General features: G+C 36.3%; 2 protein-coding genes across 3 annotated transcripts; both read left to right on the forward strand.

Annotated features, from left to right (window-relative positions):
• Positions 1–1,752: 1,752 nt before the first annotated feature.
• Positions 1,753–4,486, forward strand: zgc:158417 (uncharacterized protein LOC780838 homolog). Of its 2 annotated transcripts, none has more exons than XM_059570272.1 (5): positions 1,753–1,838; positions 2,252–2,355; positions 2,933–3,090; positions 3,179–3,862; positions 3,937–4,486. In XM_059570272.1, the coding sequence occupies exons 3-5, from the start codon at positions 3,060–3,062 to the stop codon at positions 4,212–4,214; spliced, it is 993 nt and encodes a 330-aa protein (XP_059426255.1). In that variant the 5' UTR covers positions 1,753–1,838; positions 2,252–2,355; positions 2,933–3,059; the 3' UTR covers positions 4,215–4,486. The 2 variants fall into 2 exon arrangements, with proteins under 2 accessions (XP_059426255.1, XP_059426256.1); XM_059570273.1 differs by having other exon boundaries at positions 3,012–3,090.
• A 659-nt stretch (positions 4,487–5,145) lies between these two features.
• Positions 5,146–11,433, forward strand: orc4 (origin recognition complex, subunit 4). Its single transcript, XM_059570274.1, has 14 exons — positions 5,146–5,241; positions 6,137–6,193; positions 6,298–6,374; positions 6,942–7,032; positions 7,623–7,698; positions 7,822–7,907; positions 7,986–8,034; positions 8,663–8,814; positions 9,379–9,552; positions 9,630–9,716; positions 9,803–9,911; positions 10,013–10,108; positions 10,213–10,280; positions 11,143–11,433. The coding sequence occupies exons 2-14, from the start codon at positions 6,143–6,145 to the stop codon at positions 11,323–11,325; spliced, it is 1,299 nt and encodes a 432-aa protein (XP_059426257.1). The 5' UTR covers positions 5,146–5,241; positions 6,137–6,142; the 3' UTR covers positions 11,326–11,433.
• Positions 11,434–13,471: the final 2,038 nt, after the last annotated feature.

Raw genomic sequence — 13,471 nt, forward strand, 5'->3', positions numbered from 1 at the left:
CATTTTTCTCTTCAGTCTCTTTATTTTGCCCCGTTATCCATCTCTCTTGTGACTTTAATACTCAAGATTGAACAAAACTATACTTTACAATACAATACTCTACAATACTACAATATCTTTATAGAAAAATCCTAATACTGTACACGAGTCATGTTTTTCCCTTACAAAAAATTACCATGCTTTTATTAGCCTATATAAAAGTAAAATAACCTTTTTTTTTATTGCAAATGGATTTGTATTTATTTTTAAATAAAAACATTTGTAAAATAATTTTAAATTTTTGGTTATCACAGTTAAACAATAGTAACCATTTTCTCTGGATTTATAGTTAGGCCTAAATATTAAAATGTTAATTTTCGTAAGGGTTGTGTTGTTGTCTATCGTAGCTCCCCCTAAACCTATAAAAAAAAATTTGATTATTTTTCAGCTAAATTACTACTGTAACATTACAACAGATAATAATGATGTCCTTTATATAGTATTTTGAGTGATGACTGATGAGCAACGTGCTGCTGCTTGATTAATTAAATAAAAAAACAAAGACAAAAAAGCATCTTTACAGATTAAACTGACCTGAAACCCTGAACAGTAGTTCTGCTTCTTTGCTCCAGCACTCCACTCCACTCTATTCTCTCTCTCTCTCTCTCGCATTGATTACTCTGAGCCTGATCCAAACCGTTTGGCGGAGGCGCGGAGAGCGCGCGAGTCATGGCTTACAATTCATGACTTATTAGAGATTTAATTATCAAATTGCGGATTCGCAAATGATCGCTTTAGTACATTCGGCAGGCAATTATACAATAATTATATTAAATAGTGGGGCAAAATCGGCTGCCAGGCCATCGGGAATTGTCCCGGTTCTCCCGGTGTCCAGTCTGCGCCTGATTTCCACAGACACGCAGAATGTGCAAGTCATATATCGCATTTTCGGGGCTTAATATTCACAGACACTAGTCGATGTCATGTTTTGATTCAAGTGTACTGACCTACTTTTGATTTAGTCATCCAAAATGTGGGATGTTCCGTCCGCGTTAGGCATTCCGTTTTTATGACTGGATTCTACGAACCAGACTGTATTTCCGCATCCCGGAAATTATTAGGGCGGTATGTCTCATAATAGTCAGTGCAATTTGGGAAAGAAATCAGTTAAATCTGTATGTGGATGTGTGTAAATATTCAAATGTAATCCCCTTTGTAATCGTAAAAAATTTCATAAGTAACTGTAATTTAATTACTCATTTTTTCTTAGTAACTGTAACTAATTACAGTTACAATAATTTTGTAATTAAATTACGTAACGCCGTTACATGTAACTAGTTACTCCCCAACACTGCTCATAGTGTATGTTTAAGAGCAAGTTGTGTTTCATGTATGACAGAGTAGGGATGATTGCAAAGAGGGGCAGTTGCAGCATGGCTTATTTCAATCAATTTAATTCAGTTCATCTGAAATCAGCCACATGTGACCATTCCTTCTAAAAAATAAAAAAATGAAATTTTTTCAGTTTGCATGTATTCGTAATTGTATAGCTAGACTTATATTTGGGTAAAGTAATTAGGTAAAGTATTTTGTCCCCTCTTATGACGAAGAGAGTTACTGCAGCTTAAAATGCATGATTGCCTCCTATGGATGAAAACCATAAAAAATGGGATCAACCGCCATGTTACACACTAATGGCAGTGTTTCAGAACAGCTACAGTAAACACTTCAGTGCACACACCTCCTGCAAGATCACACAACCGTCTTATGACCTGTTAAACAAGCTCAGCCACACCCTTAATCAAAGTACACTTTTAAAGGGAAGTAGGAGTACAGAAAAACAACCTTGTGAATGTGAGGTAAGTTATTACAATATCAAATTTAGCTTTATGTTTAAAATGTTTTCTGTGATTACATGTACAAAAAAGCAGTTGCATAAGTTTTTTAGCATAGGATCTGTGGGAGCTTAAACAACAAAAAAGACTAATAAAAAGACTTCTAAACATCTTTAAGCTTGTGTTCCTCTAATATCTTGAAACCTACTGTTGATATATTAAATGCAGTTATTTTTACATAATTTATTTCAGAATCAGGTAATATATTGGAAATGTGTGCCATACGACACATAACGACACACTACTTGTATTACATTACATGTATTTAATGTAACTAGGCTGTACACACTTAACACTCAGGTTCTGAAGTCTTTATGTACTAAAAGATTTTCTATGGCAATATGTGAATTATAAGTAGATTGGTTTCTTTTTTTGAGCTGCCATGATAGTTCAGCACTTGATTTACCTGGATAGACACACCAAACTGAAAGTATTGTATATACGGAAGTGAAGTGAATACAAACACACCTTGCATTGCCAGGTAGGTTGATAGTTCATATAATTTTAAGCATTATTTTGATGTATATTGATATATATTTTCTGATAAGTACTTTTATATGTTCCTGTTAATGCTTTTTAAAAAAAGAAGATAAAGCTTTTAAGTGTGTCCTCCTGTTGCCTAAGCTTTTGTTAATGGTACGTTACACCTTAAGACGGAGACTGCTGATGCAATATTTTACAATGGTGTCTTTATGTCTATAAACTAAAAAAAACACTGTTTTAAGATATTCTTGAAACATATACATTTTCAAGAATATATCAGAAATGTATTTCTTGTGTGAGAGAGTTCAGATTAGTATAATAGCAACATAATAGTCTGTACAATGCTAAGTGCTATGTTCAGTGCTAAAAAAGGTGTTTCACGTAATGACAGTTATGCATTTAAGGTGAACCCAGTGCTAATAAACTATTAAAAGTGTACCTTCTCAATTAAATTGTAAATTAATTTGAACAATTTAAAAATGTGCACCTCACATGAAATAATGTTCACAATGTTTGTTAAATCATTAAATAAAATAATGCAACTGATGTTTTTGATGTCTTCTGTGATTCGGCAGGGTTCAGTGGTTTCAAAACAGCCATAAAAAACAATGTGAAAACTCAGTAGAACCAACTACTTCCTGTTTTCTTAAGCAGAAGGACATATTGTAAAATCATCTTCGAGCTGCCAAACATTATGTGATCATGGGTACTAAATTCTTAACATCTCCTCAGGGTGAGTGAATTTTTATTTTCTGTTTCTCCAAAATAGAAATATTTTGATTGAAAGCATTGTGGAACAATAATTTGTCTTTTGATTGTAGGTTCTTCTATGCAGTCCGTGCTCAGAGTTGTGCTCTTCGGAAACACTGGTGCTGACAAGAATAAGCTAGCAAAATCAGTGTTAATTGGGGAGAAACTGACAGGCGAGAAAAATGGTCTATGTACTTTATATAAGAGTGAACAAGCAGGAAGGAGGATCTGTGTTGTGGAAGCACCAGGATGGCACAAACACTCAATACAACAAACACCAGAAAACGTAAAAGAAGAAATTACCAGAAGTGTGTTGCTTTGTCCTCCAGGACCTCACGCTCTGCTTCTGGTCATACCAGTGAAAGCTCTCTCTGAAGAACCTTCTGTAGGTGAAATCAATGCAGCAGAGATGCACATGGAGTTACTGTCAGAGCGCGTCTGGAAACACACCATCTTGCTGTTTGCATGTGATGAAGAAGTGGATGAAACAACCATCAGAAAACACATTCACAGCGCAGAGAAAATCCTGGAAAAGTGTGGAGGACGATCACATGTTCTTCAGATGAATGCTTGTGAATCTCCAACTCAGATCAGTGAACTCCTTCAGAAGATAGACAGTCTGGTGGAGGACAGCCGTGGGGATTTCTTCATACCCCAGGCTTACTATGAACTGATTCAAAAGAAGACACTAGAAGCGTCTGGTGCGACTCGGCTCAGTCAGAGACGGGGAAGTTTGCAAATGGATCCTCCAAACTGTGAGTATTATTTCACAAAACCTACAGCTGATCTCAGTTACATGCTGATCTAGAAGTGTTCATTTATTTTGCAGTCAATAAACACAAAGGAGATTCAGAGGAGAAGAAAGAATCTGCAGAAGCTGCAAAACATTCAGAAGATGGATCAAGAATCAGCATGGACTCCACACAGTTTGTACTGATACTGATGGGTGCATTCGGAGCACTTCTTGGATCCGTTGCAGGAGCTGAAAATGGAGTTAGAGGGTCTTTTATGGGACTAGTCTTTGGCATCTTTGTTGGGGTTTTAGTTGCACTTTTCATCATGTACATTTATACTCACTTTTATTCAAAGCAGACTACACATAAGTAGGCCTACATCATAAGAAAACTGAATCATAAGGATCTGCAAAGTTGAGCAGATGCAAACATACAGTACAAGTGCAAGCAGAATAGTTCCCCCCTTTTTTAATACTTAAGTATACAAGACATTTACTAATGAAACTGCAGCATGCGATGTCTGGAAAATAGCATGAATACTTATTATGTTCTTAATATGTTCTTGCGGAACTAAATATCAGCATTCATCCAAAACTAGTAGCCCATGCCTTTTTAATTCTGGCATAAATTTAGGGTCATATTACAGATCAGAGGGTCATACAAACATTTTGGCAGCTTTATATGTCTTATTGTTTTTAAAGATGTTCATCTGAAGATGCTAAAAATCAGATGTTTGCAATATGTTGTTGTCTGTGTTGATGGATTTGCCTGATCTTTTGTGTGAAGGAGGAAAAGAGGACAAGCTCCAATCATAATGTTTTACATTTTACATATATAAGATTATGTATATAAGTGACAGGTGATTTGTTGTTTTTAAAAACACATCAGCATGCATACCAGTAAATATGTTTTTCATAATGCTTTAAATGACTGTACAAGCATGTGCTTTATAAATAAAATGTTTTTAGACTGAAATATTTTTCCTTATTTGAGATTTTAGAGGTTACATTCTAACTCTAAACTAGCATGGCCTAGTAATCAGATAAAATAAAATATTGACATTCAGTGGTATTGGAGTTTAATGGTACACGTCAACAATGTCAGTCCATGTTTCATTGCTTGCTGGAGTACTTTGCACCTAAAAAAGTTTTCAAAGGCTGCTGACAAGAGAAGCTCAGGCCGTGTTTATGCGTTTAATGAATTAAATACAAACGAATTACGATATAATAAACTAATAATTTGTTTAAGATGCTCCATATTTAATATCTCGAGCCTGTATTTCGGTTTCGCGGGCCGCAGAGCGCCCTCTGCCATCAGCGCACATTTTTACACCGGAAATACGCAATGTTGCTACCCGGAAATACTTGGGCTTGTGGCGCGAAATCACAGGATCAACACTGGTGAGTTTATAAACGCTTAATTTAGCAGTTAACTGAATTTAAGGGGTCATTTAACGTTACTTACTAAGTATGTTAGCACTGTTCTGAACTCAGTCTTCAACATTTTAAAATAGTGTTTCTAATTATTTTGTAATTCAATCCAAGTCATGCTATCAGTGCGTCCATAATATAACGTTACATCTCTACAAAGACGATTCAAAGAACGCTTTCAGTGTGCTACAATTAAGAGTTAAAGACAAACACAACATGAAATGAAACAAAGTTCATAATATAAATAAAACAATAAAAAATGTGCAAAAGTCATCCCGAGATATGCAGTGCAACGAGCTCATATTAAATTAGAAATTGCATTAAATATGTTTCCGTTATAATTAATATGCCATACCGCAGTACTATTTAAAATAAATTAATGAAGTTGTATTAAAATAGTGAAAAACCAGTTTAGTGTCAGTTATGTTCCAGATTTGATTATGTGGTCTGTACTTGTGTTTTTATCTTTGATAATGTTTCCTGTATTTATGTATTTGTCAACTGATTAATCACATCCAAAATCCAAAAAGTTTTTGATTACATAATATATATGTGTGTGCTGTATATATTTAAGAAAAAAAATATGTTTATATATTAAATATATATTAATGTATAATATTAATTATGACTATAAAGTTATGCATATATTTTCAAAAAATATACTGTATGTGTGTGCATTTATATATACATAATAACTATACACAGTACACACACATATGATGTAAACAAAACATTTGGATGCTATTAATCGTTTGAAAGCATGATCAAGTCATGGACTGGTGTGTTTGCATGTATTTATTAACATTTGTGAACAAGCTCATGATAATGGAGATGTTTTAATGTGTGTGTGTGTGTGTGTGTGCAGGTGAAGATGAGCAAACGGAGGTCAGCAGCTCTCACTGAAGCCCAGCGCGTCTCTCTGGTCTGTATGCTGTTTTATGGTTACAGATCCTCTGTCCTCTGTATTCTGCCTCTCCTGTACAGATGTGTACAGATGTGTGTGTTGATGTGCTGGTGTGTGTTCAGGCTCAGACGCTCCTGCGAGAGAGACTGTGTCATCAGAAACTGCCGGATCGACCCATGGGTCTGGACTCACAGTACAAGTGTGTCCCGTTCACTCTATCAGCTCTTGTCTGCTCGAAGAGTGTGTGTGACTCTTACACTCGTGTGTGTGTGTGTGAGACTCTTACACTTGTGTGTGTGCGTGTATGTGACTCTTACACTCATGTGTGTGCGTGTGTGTGACTCTTACACTCGTGTGTGTGTGTGTGACTCTTACACTTGTGTGTGTGCGTTTGTGTGACTTACACTCGTGTGTGTGCGTGTGACTCTTACACTCGTGTGTGTGTGTGTGTGTGTGTGTGTGTGTGACTCTTACACTTGTGTGTGTGTGACTTACACTCGTGTGTGTGTGTGTGTGTGTGTGTGCGTTTGTGTGACTTACACTCGTGTGTGTGCGTGTGACTCTTACACTCGTGTGTGTGTGTGACTCTTACACTTGTGTGTGTGTGACTTACACTCGTGTGTGTGTGTGTGTGTGTGTGTGTGTGACTCTTACACGTGTGTGTGTGTGTGTGTGTGTGTGTGTGTGACTCTTACACTTGTGTGTGTGTGTGTGTGTGTGTGTGTGTGACTCTTACACTTGTGTGTGTGTGTGTGTGTGTGTGTAGGCACTTGCTGGAGTTGCTGAGACGCTCAGCTGTTCATGGAGAGAGTAACTCGGTCCTCATTGTTGGTCCGCGAGGATCCGGTAAAACTATGGTATGAAGCATCAAGAGATTTACCCCACTGCTGATGACTAGTGAATTTTGCAATATTCCAGAAATGTGGAAAACTTTCCAGGATTTTTTTTTTCAGTATTCCAGGAATTTTTGGAAAGTGTCGGGAAATTTGACATTTTCCACCCCTTTGCAACCCTTCTGATGACTGACTCATCTCTTTTTTACTAATTTGGAGTAATAGATCAAAATAAAACAAACATTCTGTCATTATTTAATCAATGTCCATAATGGAATGAAAAAAGGTTAAGGAAATTCATATGGAAAATATTTTTCTTTAAACCACTTTTTTAATGTCCACTTAACAGCTTTGAGTTTTGGCAATGGCAGATTTATTTTATTTTTTATTTTATTTAAAGCAGTCACTTTATTTTAATTTCCCAGAAATAAGGCTTTGTGTCTCATAGTTGCATCTCAGGTAAATGCATTTAAAAATGTTTAGAAATGTAGAAATAAAATACAAAATTAGGGAAGAAAGTAACTTTTGAAGTGTGCAAATAAATAAGGTGAATATTTCTGAAGCTATGGTGTAATTGTTTGTCCTGCACTGGTTGTTCTGGTGTGTGTGTGAAGCTGCTGGGTTGTGTCCTCCGAGAGCTCATGAGTCTGAAGGAAGTGCAGAAGAACGTTCTTCTGGTGGAGCTGAACGGTGAGCTCGTGCACATCACTTTAATGCTGTTTGTTCTCTGTAATAAACGCTGAAATGAGAAGCTACAGCTGTGTTACGTCTCACAGATGATGTTAAAGTGACAGCGATGGTTTCTGAACACAGGTCTTCTGCAGACAGACGACAAAATCGCTCTGAAAGAAATCACGCGTCAGCTGCACCTGGAGAACGTCGTAGGAGACAAAGTCTTTGTGAGTTCCTGACGTTATTACTGGAAGCCTTTCTGTAGTCTTCAAGGTTTCTGTACTGAGATGTGCTCTTGTGTTTAGGGGAGCTTTGCAGAGAATCTGGCTTTTCTTCTGGAAGCTCTTAAGAAAGGTGAGGCTTTCTCAGTGTTATTATTTGTATACCATTCTGTGTTATCATACATATATTTTCAGTTTTCATTTTATTTGAGTAATTTTATGTTTTGTCTTTTTTGTATGAGTTATTTCTATGTGATTTAAAATTCTTTTTAATTTATATTTTGGTTTAAGGAATTTAAGTATCTCAACTTCTAGTTATTTGTAGCTGAATAAATCATCTTTCCATTGATGTATGGTTTATTAGGAAAACAATATTTATCTGAGAGACAACTATTTGAAAATCTGGAATCTGAGGATGCAAAAAAAATCTACATTTTGAGAATCATCTTTAAAGTTGTTGAAATGAAGTTCTTAGCAATGCATATTACTAATCCAAAATTATGTTTTAATATAATTATGGTAGAAAATTTACAAAATATCTTCATGGAACATGATCTTTACATAATAGCCTAATGATTTTTGGCCCAGCGACTTGACTACTTTAGTGCTTCAGGGTCAGCATTTCTACTTTAAAATTTTTCCCTTAATATTTGATTTAATTTCAGATTTTTTTCTAATGAATGGTAATGCATCACTTCTGCTGACAGTAACTCAGTGTATTTGCAGCTGATGGTGTGTCGCTCTGTCTGTGGTGTCGTCAGGTGATAAGAGCAGCAGTCGTCCCGTGCTGTTCGTGTTGGATGAGTTCGATCTGTTCGCTCATCATAAGAACCAGACGCTGCTGTATAACCTGCTGGACGTTTCTCAGTCTGCGCAGACGCCTGTCGCTGTGCTGGGACTCACCTGCAGACTGGTGCGTCTGCTCGAAAAACACCACACAAACATGTCATTTCTTACACCCTTTATATTCCCAGTGCTTTCTTTTAAACAGTGATGCATTCTGTACATTTTGTGCAAAAATTATTCATAAAGGTTACGATATAATGCATTTAAAAATGCATCACTTTGCATCAAATTAGCATTTTTATCCATGCAAATAAAAATGCAAAAAATAACTGTGCATTGTGGCCTAAATATAATACTGACCATGTCAGGAACATATAAAAGGAAAAAAGTTAAACCAAAAGCATTAGAAAAAAATAGCTTAAAACTGAAAGTTACTTTACTCAACAAACATGATTAAAAAAAAATGTATGGCATATGTTTTTGTTAAATGTGTTTTTAATAGAAGCTGATTTTTACTAATTAAAGTTCTCCATGCAAACCCACTGAAGTTCTCTGTGCACTGTTTTATTGATTTCTTTTCATGCATTGGTTGTTGTAGCTCTAGTTCTCAACATTTATAGTTGATGAGGTGATCTGAATCCACAGCGGATCACTCTGGATTCACTGGTGTGGTGTGTTGTGTGTGTTACAGGACGTGCTGGAGCTGCTGGAGAAGCGAGTGAAGTCTCGCTTCTCTCACAGACAGATTCATCTGTTCAGCTCGATCTCGTTCGCTCAGTACGTGGATGTGGTTCGCGCTCAGCTCAGTTTGCCTCCGGACTTCCCAGATCCCAAATTCTCCGACGAGTGGAACCACAGCATCACGGTACAAACACAACACACGTCTCTTCTCGTTTTCACAAACAAGTCACTGTTTCTTACCTCCGTGTTTTCTGTTTCTAGAAATTATGCGAAGAGAAGTCTGTCGAGGAGATTTTGAAGAGGCACTTTAACGCCAGTAAAGATTTCCGCTCTCTTCATTCACTGCTGGTATGGTTAACCCAATTCATCTGGCAATCAGACCACTGTTCGTCTGTTCTGGTGTGTAAGCGTGTGTGTGTGTGTGTGTGTTGTAGTTTCTGGCTGTTAGTCGAGTGTCGGTCTCTCGTTCGACTCTGTGTGAGGCTGATCTGCTGGAGGCCAGTCGCTTGATTTCTGCTGATTCGAAAGCAAACGTCCTTCACGGTGAGACACTGGAAACTCATTTTACTGCAGTTTGATTGATCTCTTTAAGATCTGCAGTAACACACACTCATCTCTGATGCCCTGGATCGCCTGTTTTCCAGGTCTGTCTATTCTCGAGCTGTGTTTGATTATTGCCATGAAGCATTTGAATGACACTTATGATGGAGAACCGTTCAATTTCCAGATGGTCCATAATGGTACGACATCCTTGAGCACTCTTTGAAACCTGCATGTTTTAAACCGTGTTTCAGAGGCCTTTATAATGTGTACATCAGCTCAGATGAATGTAATTCTCTCTCAGAGTTTAAGAAGTTCATTCAGAGGAAGTCTCACTCCATCCATAAGTTTGAGAAGCCCGTGGTGATGAAGGTCAGTCTCATGCTTGTTCTAATACAGACTGAAGGTTATTCAGTGAGAATCGATGCATGGCATGTTTATGATGTTCAGTGAATCATTCTTTGGAGTGGAATCTTTTCAGTTATGTGTTAAATAGACTTTTTTGATAAAACTGGTCTAAAAATGGAGTAATAAATTTGACTGATCTGAAGTGTTTTAGAATGTCTTCATATGTTCTTTGAAAGAAAGTTTGTGTTTGGAATGACTTAATGGAGAGTAAATAATAGCTTTAATTTGAGTGTAATAAAAATGTAAAGTTTTTCAATGGTATTTATCAGTAAATGCATTAAATATAAAAAGTCTTATTTTAGTATTATTTATATACTATAGTGTTTATTTTGAATTGGCCTTTTTAGTTTTCGTTTTTATTTTAATGTTTTAGTAATTTTGCTGAGTTTAACCTTTGGGGTGTGTAGTTTTTTTTTTTTTTATCACAATTTTTTTTTCTTATAGACCCTTTGACTAGATTAAATGAAAGTTTGACTCTACATTTTTGTTTACAATTTTTCAAGTGCTTACCTGTGTGTGTGTGTGTGTGTGTCTGTCTCTCTCTCTGTGTGTGTGTGTGTGTGTGTCTCTCTCTCTCTCTCTGTGTATATGTCTCTCTCCGTGTGTGTGTGTGTGTGTGTGTGTGTGTGTGTCTGTCTCTCTCTCTCTCTCTCTCTCTCTCTGTGTATATGTCTCTCTCTCTCTCCGTGTGTGTGTGTGTCTCTCTCTCCGTGTGTGTGTGTGTCTCTCTCTCTCTCTCTCTCTCTCTCTCTCTCTCTCTCTCTCTCTCTCTCTCTCTCTCTCTCTCTCCGTGTGTGTGTGTGTCTCTCTCTCTGTGTGTGTTCAGGCGTTCGAGCATCTGCTGCAGCTGGAGCTGGTGCGTCCGGTGGACTCAGGTGTGTGTAAGGTTCAGCGTGAGTATCAGCTGATGCGTCTGATGTTGGAACACGGTCAGGTGATGGAGGCGCTGCAGAGGTACCCACAATGCCCCACAGACGTCAAACAGTGGGCTCTCTCGGCCTTCGGCTGAACACTGCCGCCTGCACACGCTGAATTATGCATTTGTACATTAGAATGTATGTCTATAGATTTTTTGGGTTGGTTTATTTTCAATAAAAATTTCTAATAATAAATTAAATTTTGTGATGTATTTTTCTCAAAACACTCTTTTGATGTTGTACAACATTGTTCTTATTTGAAGTACTTGATTTAATGTTATGAAAGGATAAAACATTTTTTTTGGAAGGGTAACTGTAACTTTTTATCTCACACTTCTGACTTTTTTCTCAGAATTCTGTTTATATCTCGTGATTTTGAAAAAAGGCAGAATTGTGAGATAGTCACAATTATAGAAGAAATGTGCTTCCATACAATGTGAACATCAAAAACTGTTTAAAATCTAAATATCCAAATAATGTTATTATACGTATAATTTAATGACCAGGTTTTTAGTAAATAATGCAATTAAGTAAAAAATAAAATAAAAACATCCTAATGTAGCATCTATTAACAAGCTAATGTTTAGTCTATTTTAATGGCCTTTAAATATGTATTAAATTCAGTTAAGCTGTTTATTAGGAAATTATATTCACAATTTTTGATGCTCTTTTCATGTGGATTAAACACTTACACAGGCTTGAAAATATGTATTTAAGTCAAAAAATAATCTCACGATTATCTAAAGTTGTAAATAAGTTAATCATGAAAAAAAGTGAGTATAAAGAAAACGTCTTATATTTCTTTTTAACAAGAGAATCATGTGTATAATCAGTGAGTTTGAGTCTGCAGACATTAAGACAATAAATACCCAGCAGTACAATCTTCTGGTATAATTTCTTTATAAACAAGTTTTTGATTAGTGACACTGAAAAGAACAGAGCAACATCATGCTAGTCTAATAATTTAAAACCAACAATCATATTTACATTATTCGTTTGCTGTACATGTGTGTGTTCAGGGGAACTACAGATTGATCTGAAATGTCTTTTACAAACTTACTTCTCACCCAAGACTCAGTTTGGCGTCAAACACATTCAGGCAAATAATAACCAGGGTTTGTCTTCACAGTACTGAGAGTTTGTCACATTATTAATGAAATAAATAGAAGCGGTTGAGACTCTGTATGCTACAGTTGCGATCGCTGCTGCGTGTTGGTTGCATAATTGCTGTAAGTCCCTGAATACTGCTGTAGTGCTTCAGACAAGAGATGAAGCGAGACAGAGGAAGGACAATGTGGCGTTGAGACAGATTTACAGCCTGAAAGATGCCGTCGTGTGAAAACAGTCATTAAAGGGGCCTTTTCAGCATTTATTTATCCCACAAGGTCAACTCATAACAACTCATAACTCATAAACAACAACTTTTCATGCTAAATGAGTGTTTGATGTGAGTTCAGTCTAGTTTTTAACTGCTCTATCCTTCAACAACAGCCTGTTTGTAAAGATGCATCAGATTGTGACTCGTAAATCAATCCTGAATGGTTCAGACTGAAATGCACAAGCGTTCACACTATGAATATTATTTCTGCTGGTGTTCAGACCATTTTTTGATTTGGAAGCTTGTGTCAGCCACAGAATAAAACTAAAGCTGGTTGTGACTGATTTTATATCTCGCAAGTCTGACTTTTTTTCTCACGAGTCTAAAGAAACGTGTAATTGTGAAGAAAAACAGTCTTGTGAGATATAAACTGATTCTTCTGTCTTTTTTCCCTTTCAATTCTGAGATTACGTCTCGTAATTCTGAGTTAATCTCAAAGTATCAAGCTTTTTCCAGAATTGAGATATACATTTTTAATTGCAAATTATTCTGGAATTCATGGCAGAAACAAAAAACAACTGTGAGAAGAAAAAAATTAAATAAAAATGTGAGCTATAAACTCAGAAATGCAAGGTTTGACTGATGAAAACATCAGAATTATCAGTTTATTTCGAGTCTGACTCTTCTCTGAATTGGAAAATAAAAAATCTGAATTCTAAAACATAAATAATGTGAGATAGAAAGTTCCAATTACTTTTTAAAAATGTTCAAGCTTCTATATTTTGACATCGAGTCTCGGTGGCCCAAGCTTCTCAACGCTAAATCGCTGTTAGCATTAATCTAGTTCACATCAGAAGGCTGATGTACAGAAAAACCCAATGTCTCAGATGCAGTTTGATGAATATCGAGCCTCATTTTGC

Source organism: Carassius carassius, chromosome 17 (assembly GCF_963082965.1).
Source record: "Carassius carassius chromosome 17, fCarCar2.1, whole genome shotgun sequence".
Classification (NCBI taxonomy): domain Eukaryota; kingdom Metazoa; phylum Chordata; class Actinopteri; order Cypriniformes; family Cyprinidae; genus Carassius; species Carassius carassius.

Bases quoted from the DNA above. Each gene is read 5' to 3' on its own strand.
- orc4 (XM_059570274.1), top strand. From the start codon at position 6,143: ATGAGCAAACGGAGGTCAGCAGCTCTCACTGAAGCCCAGCGCGTCTCT. The intron at 7,699-7,821 runs GTGAGCTCGTGC...TTCTGAACACAG, and splicing joins TCTTCTGGTGGAGCTGAACG to GTCTTCTGCAGACAGACGAC. The intron at 8,035-8,662 runs GTGAGGCTTTCT...TGGTGTCGTCAG, and splicing joins TCTGGAAGCTCTTAAGAAAG to GTGATAAGAGCAGCAGTCGT.
- zgc:158417 (XM_059570272.1), top strand. From the start codon at position 3,060: ATGGGTACTAAATTCTTAACATCTCCTCAGG. The intron at 3,091-3,178 runs GTGAGTGAATTT...TTTTGATTGTAG, and splicing joins ATTCTTAACATCTCCTCAGG to GTTCTTCTATGCAGTCCGTG. The intron at 3,863-3,936 runs GTGAGTATTATT...TTTATTTTGCAG, and splicing joins GCAAATGGATCCTCCAAACT to TCAATAAACACAAAGGAGAT.